This window comes from Panulirus ornatus, chromosome 34, assembly GCF_036320965.1.
Source record: "Panulirus ornatus isolate Po-2019 chromosome 34, ASM3632096v1, whole genome shotgun sequence".
Taxonomy (NCBI): domain Eukaryota; kingdom Metazoa; phylum Arthropoda; class Malacostraca; order Decapoda; family Palinuridae; genus Panulirus; species Panulirus ornatus.
Genome location: NC_092257.1, coordinates 3,768,212 through 3,781,621, shown reverse-complemented (window position 1 = coordinate 3,781,621; position 13,410 = coordinate 3,768,212). Strand labels below are relative to the sequence as shown.

The following is a 13,410-nucleotide window of genomic DNA, read 5'->3' as shown; positions in this document are numbered from 1 at the left end:
ATTCTGTTTCTGTTGCATATACTATGTATATTTATGTATATATATTCCTTTCACGCTCTCTTTTCTTCTTGTATCAACTTTCTCAAGCCTATTATATTTCCTTAACTTAGATACTCTCACTCCATCTATTTACTTGCTTGTATCCAATAGATGGTTTTTCACATTACTTTGTTTTTCGTATCTAAAGCCACATATACAAATTATTTCACATATTGTTTCCTCAAATGGCTTAATCTACTCTATTACTTTAGTTACATGGCTTCCTGTTATTCTTTGACATATTCTATATCATGGATCTTTTTCACTTAAATATTTTTGAAAATCATTTACTGCAATGCTTATCTTTCTAACATATATTTTTTCTTATAAATATTCATTTTTTCCATTTCTTAAGGGGGTAATGATGGGCGTTGTCGTTTTCCTCTTTCGAATGTATTTATATCGTCAAAGTAACCTGCAAAATTAACCTCCAGGTTGTGTTTGTTACATGTAATGCATCATCAAGTACCTGTAATTACATATAATGTATCATCTAGGGTGTGTGTGTGTGTGTGTGTGTGTGTGTGTGTTTATGAAATTTTTATCATATTCATGATGTAGCCTTTCCATTCGTCTATCTATGTGCATAACAGTAGTAGTAGTAGTAGTAGTAGTAGCATTAGTAGTAGTAGTAGTAGTAGTAGTAGTAGTAGTAGTTACACCTATCACTATTTTGACAGATACAAGCGTAAAGTGAGGGTAAATCAAGTGGGTAAAAGCAGCCCCTGGTCACTACAAGCCTACGCTAAGGTAAGTAGTAGTTGATTGACTTGTAACCAGTCTAGAAAAATGACAATCCCTTCACTACTTTTTCTAGTTATTATCTAGCACACGTCTAGCTCAAAAGCGCACATATGTCTACTCATTTACAATTGAAAGCTTCCATTTTTTTTTTTTTACAGATTACCATTGGATATAAACAGATATTGCATTTTTTTTTACTGAAAATTCTAAATTTACAAGTTGGCAATTATATTTATTTACACTGAGTTCAGATATCTTATTTACAGTAAGTAAAACATCATCTTCAAGTCATTCTAAGAAAATAATCCTTTTTTTTCTCGTTTCTTGAAGGGAAAAATAACGCTTATATATATAATTATCAGAGATATTGATAACTTGCATTTACAATGTATCAGATATGATAGCAACTCGCATTTACAAAGTATCAGATATGATAATAACTTGCATTTACAGAATATCAGAGGTAGTAATAACTTGCATTTACAGAATATCAGAGATGTATTTTCTTTCTTTTTATTCTTCATTCCAGCGAATGCGTTCAAACATCGGGCAGACCCTGAAGGCGACGGTCAGCGTGAGTCTGGTGCCTCCCGAAGTCGCTGACGAAGGCACCAGCAGCAGAGCCGTGGTTCCTCCGGTGATGGACGTCTTCGGCAGCGCCATCTTCACCACCAACGTGACACTCGTCTGTCGCAATAACCAGACTTGCTTCTCCCAGCCAGACCTGGTGTTGGAGGCCTCAGCGTGAGTGCTGCCCCCGTCTCTCTCTCTCTCTCTCTCTCTCTCTCTCTCTCTCTCTCTCTCTCTCTCTCTCTCTCTCTCTCTCTCAAAAGGGACCCCTCGTGATGCGTTTCAACACCGCAAAGGGTGTGACTGAGCGATGTAGTTGCGTATATGCTTTTAGGCGTAAGTAGAAGGCGTTTGCGTACGCTCAGAGACAAGTGGGCACTGAGTTGGCTGTAGACTGGCTGGCTGGCCAGCCCTGTCCTAGTATCGAACCTGGGCCCGTTGAGGTCGTGATATATGTGTATATATGTGATATATGTGTATATTGCTTATATGTACCCAACCTATCTTTCTATGTATGCTCCTTCTCTCACTATCCTTCACTCACTTCCCTCTCTCCCTCTGACTCTCACCTCTCCATATCCCTCTCACTTCCCTATCTATCTCCCTCTCCTTCTGACACTCACCTCTCCCTCCTCCCTCTCTATTCCACGCGTTCCTTCCTACTCCCTTTAACGCACACCTCTCCCAGCCTTTCGCCCATCCCAACTCGCTTCTCTCTTCCTCCCTCACTAACTTCTTTCCCTCTCCCCTTGACTCACACCTCTCTCTCCACCCTCAGACAACCCCTGCGGCTTGGGAAGGACCCTGTGATGCTGGAGGTCACCCTCGACGTCAGGGATGACCCTGGCTACAACGTGAAGGTCGAGGTCCACCACCTGGAGGAACTGAGGTACCACAGAGTACTTGGGGAGGGTCGTATCCCCACCTGCAGACTCAAGCAGCTGGTGAACCAGAACCCCACCTATGTCGTTTGCTCCTTCGAATTCATCGAGGCCGATGAGAGGGTGAGTCGTGTGTGTGTGTGTGTGTGTGTGTGTGTATGTGTTCGAATTCATCAAGGCTAATGAGTCAGTGTGGAGTGTATGTCTGTGAGTGTATAGGGATGATCATGTGGGCTTGCGACGTCGCAAAGGTGAGGGAGGATCAGGTTGTCGTAAAGTGAGGTGTAGTTAGTATCTGGCTTGGATCATAGGACACAGCAAAGGGTGAGGCCAAAGTAGCAATCGTCAGTAGGGAAAACTGAACCGTGCCTCGCTTATTGTACATTTGGACGTCGATCTTAAAACTTGACATTTGATGTTCGACCATGTTGTTTGGCCTCTGACCTTTTCGCTCCAAAATATAAGATAGAAAACGTAGTAAAGAGAGCCATAGAAAACGTAGTAAAGACAACCAAAACAGTATGTATCATCTGATGAAAAAAAAAAATCAATAATACTTTTTTTGTTTACCTGGGTATATAAGACTCGAACCCGGCTCTCGTAACACTTCAGGTCAGCTTCACACTGCACTTCCTCTACGAACCCATGCCCCTGCTGAGGTACCTGTCCCTCCACAATAGCACGACCTTCCCAATGGAACTGGACGTCACGAGCGACAGCGACGGGGATACGAACCCAGACAACAACGAAGCAAGCGTAGAAGTGCTGGTCAACAAGCAGGCAGTCCTCTACACTAAGACGTGAGTACTTAACTACCTATATGTAACTACCACTAGTTAGGAGAATTGGTCATTAAGAAGGGTTGGGTTGAAGAAGTCACCTTATGGGCGTATTTGCTGTTCTGGTGTTTGATTTTGTTTCTCTCGTTAGGTATGTGTGTGTGTGTGTGTGTGTGTGTGTGTGTGTGTGTGTGTGTGATACAGTGGTTCGCCACCTGAACAGACGCTGTACATAATGGGCTCAGAGGGAGAGCCTCAAACCCAGCGCCTCCTCCTCCTCCTCCTCCTCCTCCTCCTCCATCTTCTCCTTCTTCCTCTCCTTCCTCCTCAGGGACGCCGAGCCAGAGTCCACAACGGTCTTCGTGAACCAGACAGCCTCGAGGAAGGACATCGAGGACGCTCAGAAGGACCCGGAGTTCTCGTTCCCCGCGGACCACCTCGGACCACGCCTACAGCAGAATTTCTCCCTCACGAACAGAGGACCCAGCCCCGTCCTGACTGCTAAGGTACGTATGATTCCCGAGCTCACACCGGGTCAAGATAGTGGTATGTAGCTCCTTGGGTCATAAATGTATAGTCAAGCAGGGCTAGATGAACCGTGGGTTCCTGAACTCACGCTGGGTCAAGAGAGTGTTATGTAGCTTCTTGGGTCATAGCTATATAGTCAAGCAGGGCCAGATGAGACGTGAGTCACGTCTTTGGCGAGTGATTCTCACATCTAACACCATCTCCAACACCATCTCCAACACCAGTACGAACCACTCCCATCCTCCAACACCAAGGATGTCATCCTCACTCTCTCCACCACTCGCCATTTCTCTTATCGCCAACAGCTGCAACGCCACCATTTCCAACGCCGCCTACAACACTGGAAACACCACCATCTCCATCAACACCATCCCCAACACATGAGATACACACCAATTCTTCACCAAAGATGCAACCAACTGGAATGTAAATACACCACAACAGAGACCCACCCCCACCCCATCTTCTACACCCCATCTGCAGAAGACTCTACGCACACTCGCATTTTCTATTTCTCGTGGGCATGTAAAGCGCCTCTTGAGAAATTTATGTTGTTGTTCTTAAAGAGCCGACCATTCGCAGTCTGGCGAGGCTCATTTGTCTTAGCCTGACACAGACTCTTGTCTTTAAACGGCCCGTGTCTCCGTTTTCTCCCGTTAAAGTCATAACCTTCTTACAATAGGTTAGAAAATGGACCAAGTTGAAAATACTTACGTATATATATATATATATATATATATATATATATATATATATATATATATATATATATATATATATATATTCATATGGTGAAAAGTTGGCTTTGGTATTAGTGGGAGTTCAGTCTCGTCAAAGGCCTCCTCACTCCAAAGGAGTCCACATCTTCCTGCTAATGGAGGCAGCGCAGCCCTGGGTTGCCAGAGTCTTTAGCACACCAGGAACCTTTTCACTGAAATGCTCCTCCGTTCTGAGCGTTGGGTGATTACCCAGATGGCATATCCAGATGGGAAAAAAAAATAATGTCTCAGTCTCTTAAGAAATGTCTTCTCTACAGCTGGTGTTCTACCTCCCCCTGCAACACAACGGGGAGTGGGCGACCTATATGATGGACCAGCCACGGACCTCAGGACCGGTCTACTGTCCCCCTCTGCTTGTGAACCCTCTGGGACTTCAGGTGACTCCATATATCATACCTCACTGCAGTGAAGTGTCCCTAAACAGTCCTCATTATCACATCTTTGGAATCACTTCTTTCATGATCATTCTGCTATTATCAACGCGATGCCGCGGCGTATTCCTCCGTACTTTTGCTTATCAACAGACTCTAAAGGTGTATTATCCTTACAGGAGCCCAGGGGAATAATTAATGATGCTTTCCAGCCAACAGCGACTGATTACAACCTTACCACCATCTCTGCCACCGATGGTTTCAATGTTACCAACACTGCCACCACTGACTACCCCTCTTCCTACAGTACGCCGGGATTAGGTGAGGAAAATGGTAAATATATCTTCATCATACTTTGTCTCCGAGACTTATCCAAGCGAGATTGTTCACAGTTCCCGAAGGAACTTGTATAAAAGCATTTCTTGACTATGGCTGTCACCTGTAGGTAGTAGGAAGGAGCGTAATTATCACCACCGACTAAAGAGAACTAAAACAATCAGCTGTCTTCTGTGAACGAGAAGCAGAATTGTGGCTGACGTACAGCTCACGCCATCTATGGGTGTACAGCGGAACTACGTCTCAGGTAGTACGCCACCGCCATCTATGAGCCTAGGCGCTTTAGAACCATGGTTCGGGGACGAGTGTCGACACCGTCTACGAACGAACAGCAGGAGTATAACAACGCCATCTATGAATAAGCAGTAGAGTTAACTAAGGCCCCGAATGTAGCTATTGACCACATACAAAGAGTGGCACGAGTAGGATCCCTTTAGTTGATATTCTTGATATTCAAAGTAGGACAGACGACTATCGTAGATTAGTACATATCACTTTCATACAGTGCCATTTGTTTGAATATGACATCCATAATTTTTTATGGGGGGAAAGAGATAAGGAGTAGACGAAGTAGAGATAATACAGAACAGCCTATTCAGTTGAGTTAAAGAGCCCAAGAGATGACTCTAAGGGGAAATATATGTAAAGTGACATAGGGTTGCATACAAAGACATTCAGACAAGGAGTTTCGTTTCTGAAGAACCCACAGAAACAGAATCCAGAGCTGCTACTCAGAGCGGGAGGGTTTGTCCAACGTGTTAGTACAGACAGACAAACGGATACATACACAGTAGAAGACCTGATGTGTCGTTTATTTTTTCTTTCCGTTTTCTGGATGAAGTATTGAGCCGGCGACGTCGCGAGGCCTCCCAGTCCACCAGCACCCTCACCACCATCGACCTGTATGACCAAGAGGAAGAAGAGGACATCACAGTCGCCCCATTTAGTCCCTACATCGACCCCCGGTCCGGGAGGTGGGTCTTCCGTGTCATGACCAAGCTGTACTGTACGTAGGGGTGGGAGTTCTACGCTTGTTGGGCCCCCCATCTCTTGAACTTTTTCAATATTACAATGTTTTTAGACTCTTGTATTCTCTCTACGTCCACACTTGCATCACTCGTTTGATGTCATTCATCAATTGCTCGAACTGTTAAAGTATCATTTCACTTTCTCTTTGCTTAATTTCGTTTAATGTTCGTATTATTTCATATTCTAAAAAATTACTCGCTATTATATCCTCATTCTGGCTGAAGAACTTGAAGGTTGTGATCAAGTCAGCCCTTACTCTATTCTCTTTCCATGGTGGAGAGACTGAAGGCCTCTGACCTTTCCCTGTAGCTCAGCTCTCATAATTCTAGTAATATTTTTTGTTCCATTTTTCTGGACTTTCTCTATCAATTCTTTATGGTCTCTTGTGTGCGGTGACCAAACTTGAGAAGCCTAATCTACTTTCAGCCAAATGTAAGATGTGAAATGCTTGCTGAACATTTATATTATGCAGATGAAATGTATGCCTGCAGGCAGTGTGTCTTCTTTTACTATTCTCGTAAAGTTGGACTCCAACGACAAGTTTTGGACGAGGTCGACTCCGTCTCACGAACAGATTCGTGCATCCCATCCTCAGCACATTTCATTCACTGAATTTCAAATATCATTAATCAGATCAACTTTGGAGTTTGCCTAAGTCCCCTTGTGAGTTCATGCAAACCTCCTCACATTTCACTTTCCCCTCACTACCTTGGCATCATCCGCAAACATATTGAGTTTGGATCTTCCGGCAAGAAGAATGATGGTCCCGGAGTGAAATTCAGCTTCACTCCACTAGTAACCTTAATCCGTTTCGAGAAGGCTCCCCTTACATTCCTCTGTAGCTCCTTCTACAACGAAAATCCTCTGTCCATCGAAGGAGTCTCACCCTTATCCCCACCTGAAGACAAGACTTCTTTACCACCCTCCTGAGTGGTGGTATAGTGTCAAATGCTTTCTGGACAATCCAATCAGCCTTCCCTTCTGTCTGAAATCTCAATAAAATCTGAGATAATCCTTTCAAATGACCTTTCGTCTCCCTTCAGGTTATTTCCCCTTTACTAGAAGTCATTCATTTGTTTTCTTTTTGCTCCATTCCAATACTTTAAGGAACCTCGTTCGTCAAGGAGTCTAGACACTCTTACGCGTCACCCTCCAATTCTCCTCTCTTAAAGATGGGCATGACGTGTGTGTGTGTGTGTGTGTGTGTGTGTATGTGGGTTTGGAAGTTAATCTTACCATTATCACAAAATCATTTCTTCGTCTTGATATCGCTGCTGGGGAATGCATTTGACCTGCTATCCTCTTGTCCTTGACCTTGCAGAATGCGCATGAGTGATGACCTCGACCGGACCTTACAGTGCACCACCTCTGAGTGTCGGCTAATGTAAGTGAGGAACTGTATATATACATCCCTGTTACTCCGTCTTCTTTGACTTGAACGTTTTGTTTATAATTCTGTCTAATGCATTTCTTAAATCATATGCATTAACTATCTGTCTATCCATCTATCTATCCACACACACACACACACACACACACACACACACACACACAGACACACACACACACACACACACACACACACACACACACACACACACACACACATATATATATATATATATATATATATATATATATATATATATATATATATATATATATATATATATATATATATATATATATATATATATATATATATATATATATATATATATATATATATATATATATAATATATATATAATATATATATATATTATATATATATATAAAAAAAAAAAAAAATATATATATATACGATAAAACACCTGTTTTACCTACGGTTGTATAATTAAAACACCTGACTGTATCATCTGTCTGTATGTGGATTCCAATACTGTTGTACTTACAGTTGTACGGTCGGATCGCTTCAAGCTGAGGAGATGGTATCAGTTGTCTTCTCCAGTTACTTGGTTGTAGCTACGGCTAGCAAGGTCAGTAAGGACGTCTGTAAGGCTCAAATTAGTTGTAACATTTGCATGAATTTCTTTTCGGATAAGTGATATCATTCTCTCTCTCTCTCTCTCTGAAGAGAGAAAGATACATAGCTGAAGAGACAGATAGACATGATATCACGGTAAATATAGATATAATGCACATATGTGTACATACACGACCATACAGGCACACGCACACCCTACACACATCACACATAGGCCGAGAGAGAGAGAGAGAGAGAGAGAGAGAGAGAGAGAGAGAGAGAGAGAGAGAGAGAGAGAGACATTAATTCACTGGTTTCGATCCCCCACAGTTGCCACACCAAGGTATTGATGTCCGTGCGTTGATGTCAGCGGTTGTGGAGCAACAGGGCAGCACCGTCATCAACCAAATGACTTCAACCATCAACCAAGTCTCCATGATCAGACCACCGGTAATATATATGTAGATAGATAGATAGATAGATATGTAGATAGATAGATAGATAGATAGGTAGATAAATAGAAGTCCAGCCCTCCCTCTCCACCCCACACTTTCTCCTCCAACAATCAACGACTCTGCTTCAACTTTCCCCAACAAAGCAGTTTGGTAAAAGTCCACCCTTGCCCCTGGCACACTTCTCCCCCAACAAACATGGACGCTGCTCCACTCCTCTACCTCCTCCCTCCCCTCACCCCCAGCAAACCTCCCCTTCCCCCACACACACACACCAGCAAACCGTATAGTTGCCCGTCTCCATCTGTCTCCTTCTCCAACATGAATACTAACTTCACCATCACTACCCGCAGGAGACCAGGCTCTTCCCTGTGCCACTATGGGTCTTGTTGACAGCCGTTGCTGTGTCGCTGCTGCTCATCCTCCTGATCATTGCTGTGCTCTGGAAGGTGAGGGACCACGGTTCGACCCCCAGGCAAAGGCCAGACCTCAAAAAAAATACATATGCATACACATATATTTGTCTTCATGAGATATATATATATACCAACAGATTACATGTTTTCCCCATGCATTTTCATTCGTTTCTGAGTGTGATTGTCATGTTCGTCTCACTGTGACTCATCTTCTCTCATGATCATCTTCTCTGTTCAGGTCGGCTTCTTCAGGAGGCACCGTCCACCCACTGGGGCTAAGAGGGAAAGTCTCTTACAACCCTGCCAAGACATAGGCGTTATGAATGACGTCACCTTCCCAGACGAGAAGTGAGGCACACTGTTGACTCCACTGCGTATGTATATAGTCACACACACACACACACACACACACACACACACACACACACACACACACGAGACTCTGTATTCTACGTATGAAGATCCTTTTTTTTTTACATCCATAATTTTATTCTTAGGAATGATAATCTGTGATGATGTAAATTTTCTGTGATTTACGTTTTGCCTGATTCGTCTTAATCACCACTAAAAACTTCCGTATGTGAATCATGATTAATGCAGTTGATCAGTCCTTTAAGTGAGAGGTAGTCTCTGTGTATCATACAGACTCTGTATGATGTGTAACTATGATCAAAGGATCTAAGAATGATGCCTAAGATGATTGATAATCTGTAATGATTAGATACAAGCATAATAAGTATAGCTAATGATTAGATACAAGCATAATAGAGTATAGATAATGAACTGTTATCTTCATATGAAAGTAACTATATAGGCCCCATTAAGATGCGTATACTTTGACATTCACAGAACTTGTATACATGGATGAGGATCTTGTCATACTTAAAAGACAATGATATAAAAACATATGTAACATACATTATGGCATGAATCATTCATTAATGTATACAAACTTGAGTATATGATTTTCATGTATATTTTGAATTCACATACCACAGGCCAAGAGGCCGGAATAATCTGAGCAAAATCTATATGATGTAGATAGATTTATATAAATTTTCGATCGTTTTGTCAAAGATTTATATAGGTGTAGCAGGTACACTGAACCAGGCACTGAATAGGGTACCGTTAAACTTAAAGTAGAAATTCGTATAAGTTGAACCAACCTACCCAATTTTCCCATTAAAATGGACACTTGCATATCTGCTCCCAACTCACCTATTTCCCCATTACAGCAAATTATAATTGTGAAGAAATCTCGAAACTATGTTTATGTAATTGTGTGAATACTCCGTATGTGTTAGCTTTTCTCTGATGATAAATGACAAAGTGTGAAAGCACGTTTGCCTGGCTTACTAGATACACAATAGCAATGCGTCAAGAAAAGTCATAAAGATTATCTTTTATTGTCATTTATTGAGAGTTTACGACGAACGATGGTCAAATATTGCTACCTTGCTCACATACCTTAGAGACATCTTGAAATATATGTCATACACAACTGTGAAATATTACGTATATATATATATATATATATATATATATATATATATATATATATATATATATATATATATATATATGGTTTCGGTCTGTGTAAAAATAAGAATATGATAAATATTGAGGCATAATAAAGCAGCCATAGGTGAAGAGCTAGATATTCATAATTTCACTTAGTCAGAATATTGAGTTGTTCATCCACACGTAACAAATGAGAAAAATTGAATATCAAACAAACAGATCCACCAGATGTGTGTAGGGACTTAAAGACATATGTCAAAACCATTCGTCATGGAAGCTTTTATGTGATCTGAAACACACATTATTATGTGACCTGAACAAACATCATTATGTGACCTGAAACACACATCATTATGTGACATGAAACACACATTATCATGTGACCTGAAACAAACATCATTATGTGACCTGAAACACACATTATCATGTGACATGAAACACACATTATTATGTGACATGAAACACATATTATCATGTGACATGATACACACGTTATGTGATGATATGACTCTCCCACAGTTATATAATACACACATTATGTGGCATGATTACCCCATAATGTGATATAACACACCTATTATGAGACTCTATTCTCCCATTACGTTACATAATATATACACTATGTGATATACTTCTCACATAATGTTATATGATACACTCACCATGTGACATGATTCTCCCGTAATATGAAATGATAAATCCATTATATGATATCATTCTCTCATCATTTGAGAAGATATATCCTCTATATCATAAGACAGAAGACGATATACCCTCTATAAGACTGAGGACGATATACCCTCTATATCATAAGACTGAAGACGATATACCCTCTATATTATAAGACTGAAGACGATACTCGCTCTGTGTTATAGGACTGGAAAACAATTAAAACCATAAATAACGTCTAATGTGTTATCTATAGATACTGTCGAGTCTTTGTATTAAGATGGGTTAGGCCTGTTCATTGCCTTGGACATAGAGGTAATTGGTACCTATATATCTCTCCCAACTATAATCAAAAATACATTTAGACAACAAATAATGATACAACTCTGAAATGTATGCAGATTAAGTACTGTACCTGTCTTCTTAGAGAATACTGTCAGCTGCGTCATCAGGCACTGAAGATCCAAAGATTTCTTATGTGACCCGTTTAATGTAGTGACTTAGAAAGACTTTTATGTTAAAAAGAAAGGATTTGCATTGCCTTTTCGAAGAAGCACTGTATTTCCTCAAGGTTTTCACAATGTAGGGATTTGTGATTTTGTACATGTTTACTGTAGGATTTCTACTTCTACTGACTTGTAGTGGTAGAACACGCAAGAATAAACTAGTGTTTGTAACAGTAGTGTTCATAGACTTATTTTTCCTAATGTTTATGGCTTATATGGTCATCTTTGTGCAAACATACATACACACATACATACATACATACATACATACATACATACATTCATACATACATACATACATACATACACACATACATACATACATACATACATACATACATACATACATACATACATACATACATACATTTTCCTGTTCACGAAGTATGCAAGACATGATTTCCCCCTCACAGACTGAAGGCCCCTGAAACTCTGCCACATGGAACGCTGTCCATATTGAGCTCGTCTCGTCTAGAACTTCCCCAAGAGTTCTCTTCTCTTGGAACTCCCCCGGAGCTCATGAAACTCAAAGCTTCTCCCCACGTGGAACTCACCCAGAACTCTCCTTTCATAGAGCAACTCTCCCAAAGTTCTCCCGTCATGGAACTCCTCCAAAATATCTTCCCTTGAAGAACTCCTCCAAAACTTTCCTCTCTGTTGGAACTCCAGAGTTTTCTCTCAAAAAACTCCAGAGCTCTTCTCTTATGGAAGTCCTCAAGAGCTCCCTTCTTCTGGAAATCTTACAGAATTCTCATTTCCTGGAACTTCTCTCAAAACTCCTCTCTCATAGAACCCCCCCCCCCTTCCCTCTCATGGAACTCCTCCAGAACTCCTACTTCCTGGAACTCCTCCAGAGCTCTTCTCTCCTGGAACTACCCCAGCGTTCTCCTCGCCTTGCTCTTCCTTCCTGGAAATCTCGCCTCTTAGGAAAGGCAGATCTCCAAAGGAAAACAGGAACTACACCACACACAACGAAAACAGTCATTCAGAATAATCTGTTGCTGTTGGTGTTCAAGGCCGATAAATCTCTCTGGTACAGCCCACTGGTGCGTGTGTGGGACAAGTTACACGACAGTGGATACAATGCAGATTTTTCCTTTTTAATCCTAAACATTTTCTCTCTCAGAGATTTCCTTTTCAATAACATTGTTCTCAAGCTTCGCCCATTCTAAAAACTGTTTCGTTGGATATATATATATATATATATATATATATATATATATATATATATATATATATATATATATATATATATTCTTCCTTGCTATATTTTGGAATAATTGGAATCATTATCTCCCGATCATTTTTTTCTTGAATTATTGTTTTCCTGCATCTCTTATGTTCCAGGACCCAGCAGTCACTCCCATCTTAGAATCTATTTTTATTAGATTTCTTTTCTGAAATTCTTTCCTCTAATGGGATATCTTCCCTCCAGATGAACCGGCTCTCTGGAACAGCTTTCCCTCTAAGAATCTCCCTTCCTTTAGTTCTCCTTCCTGGAGCAGCTTCTCACGTGACATTCCTTCCTCCTGGAAAACTGGAAACCTTCTAAGGAGAGCCCAACCTTCTTTTTTGAGACAAAGAAGACAAACTCAAGTTCCAGACACATTGTTGTCCAAGACCACTCCATCTTCATGACGAGAGGCGCTGGAGTGTACATGGAACTAAATGAGATTCCAGTCAGACAATGTGGAGTTGTTGTCCTAAGATCCTGGAACTCTTCCCTGCTGGATAGCCACTGGAGCGTTCATGGTACTAACTGTGGGACTCCAGTCAGACAATATGGCATTGTTCTGCCTGGATCCTGGAACTCTTTCCTTCCGG

At 41.2% G+C, this 13,410-nt stretch overlaps 1 protein-coding gene across 4 annotated transcripts in view; it reads left to right on the top strand.

The window, feature by feature from the left end:
• Positions 1 to 11,762, top strand: part of LOC139759788 (integrin alpha-IIb-like) — a 37,418-nt gene extending 25,656 nt beyond the window's left edge. For 3 of the 4 annotated variants that reach the window (XM_071682250.1, XM_071682249.1, XM_071682248.1), the window contains exons 15-27: positions 720 to 789; positions 1,313 to 1,527; positions 2,132 to 2,357; positions 2,847 to 3,034; positions 3,345 to 3,519; positions 4,578 to 4,697; positions 4,871 to 5,024; positions 5,869 to 6,001; positions 7,378 to 7,440; positions 7,954 to 8,035; positions 8,353 to 8,472; positions 8,828 to 8,923; positions 9,129 to 10,602. In XM_071682250.1, the coding sequence (XP_071538351.1) occupies positions 720 to 789; positions 1,313 to 1,527; positions 2,132 to 2,357; positions 2,847 to 3,034; positions 3,345 to 3,519; positions 4,578 to 4,697; positions 4,871 to 5,024; positions 5,869 to 6,001; positions 7,378 to 7,440; positions 7,954 to 8,035; positions 8,353 to 8,472; positions 8,828 to 8,923; positions 9,129 to 9,242 (1,756 nt within the window). In that variant the 3' untranslated portion in view covers positions 9,243 to 10,602. Of the gene's footprint in view, positions 1 to 719; positions 790 to 1,312; positions 1,528 to 2,131; positions 2,358 to 2,846; positions 3,035 to 3,344; positions 3,520 to 4,577; positions 4,698 to 4,870; positions 5,025 to 5,868; positions 6,002 to 7,377; positions 7,441 to 7,953; positions 8,036 to 8,352; positions 8,473 to 8,827; positions 8,924 to 9,128 lie in introns of all 4 variants that reach the window. The other variant, XM_071682251.1, reaches the window with a different exon arrangement.
• Positions 11,763 to 13,410: the final 1,648 nt, after the last annotated feature.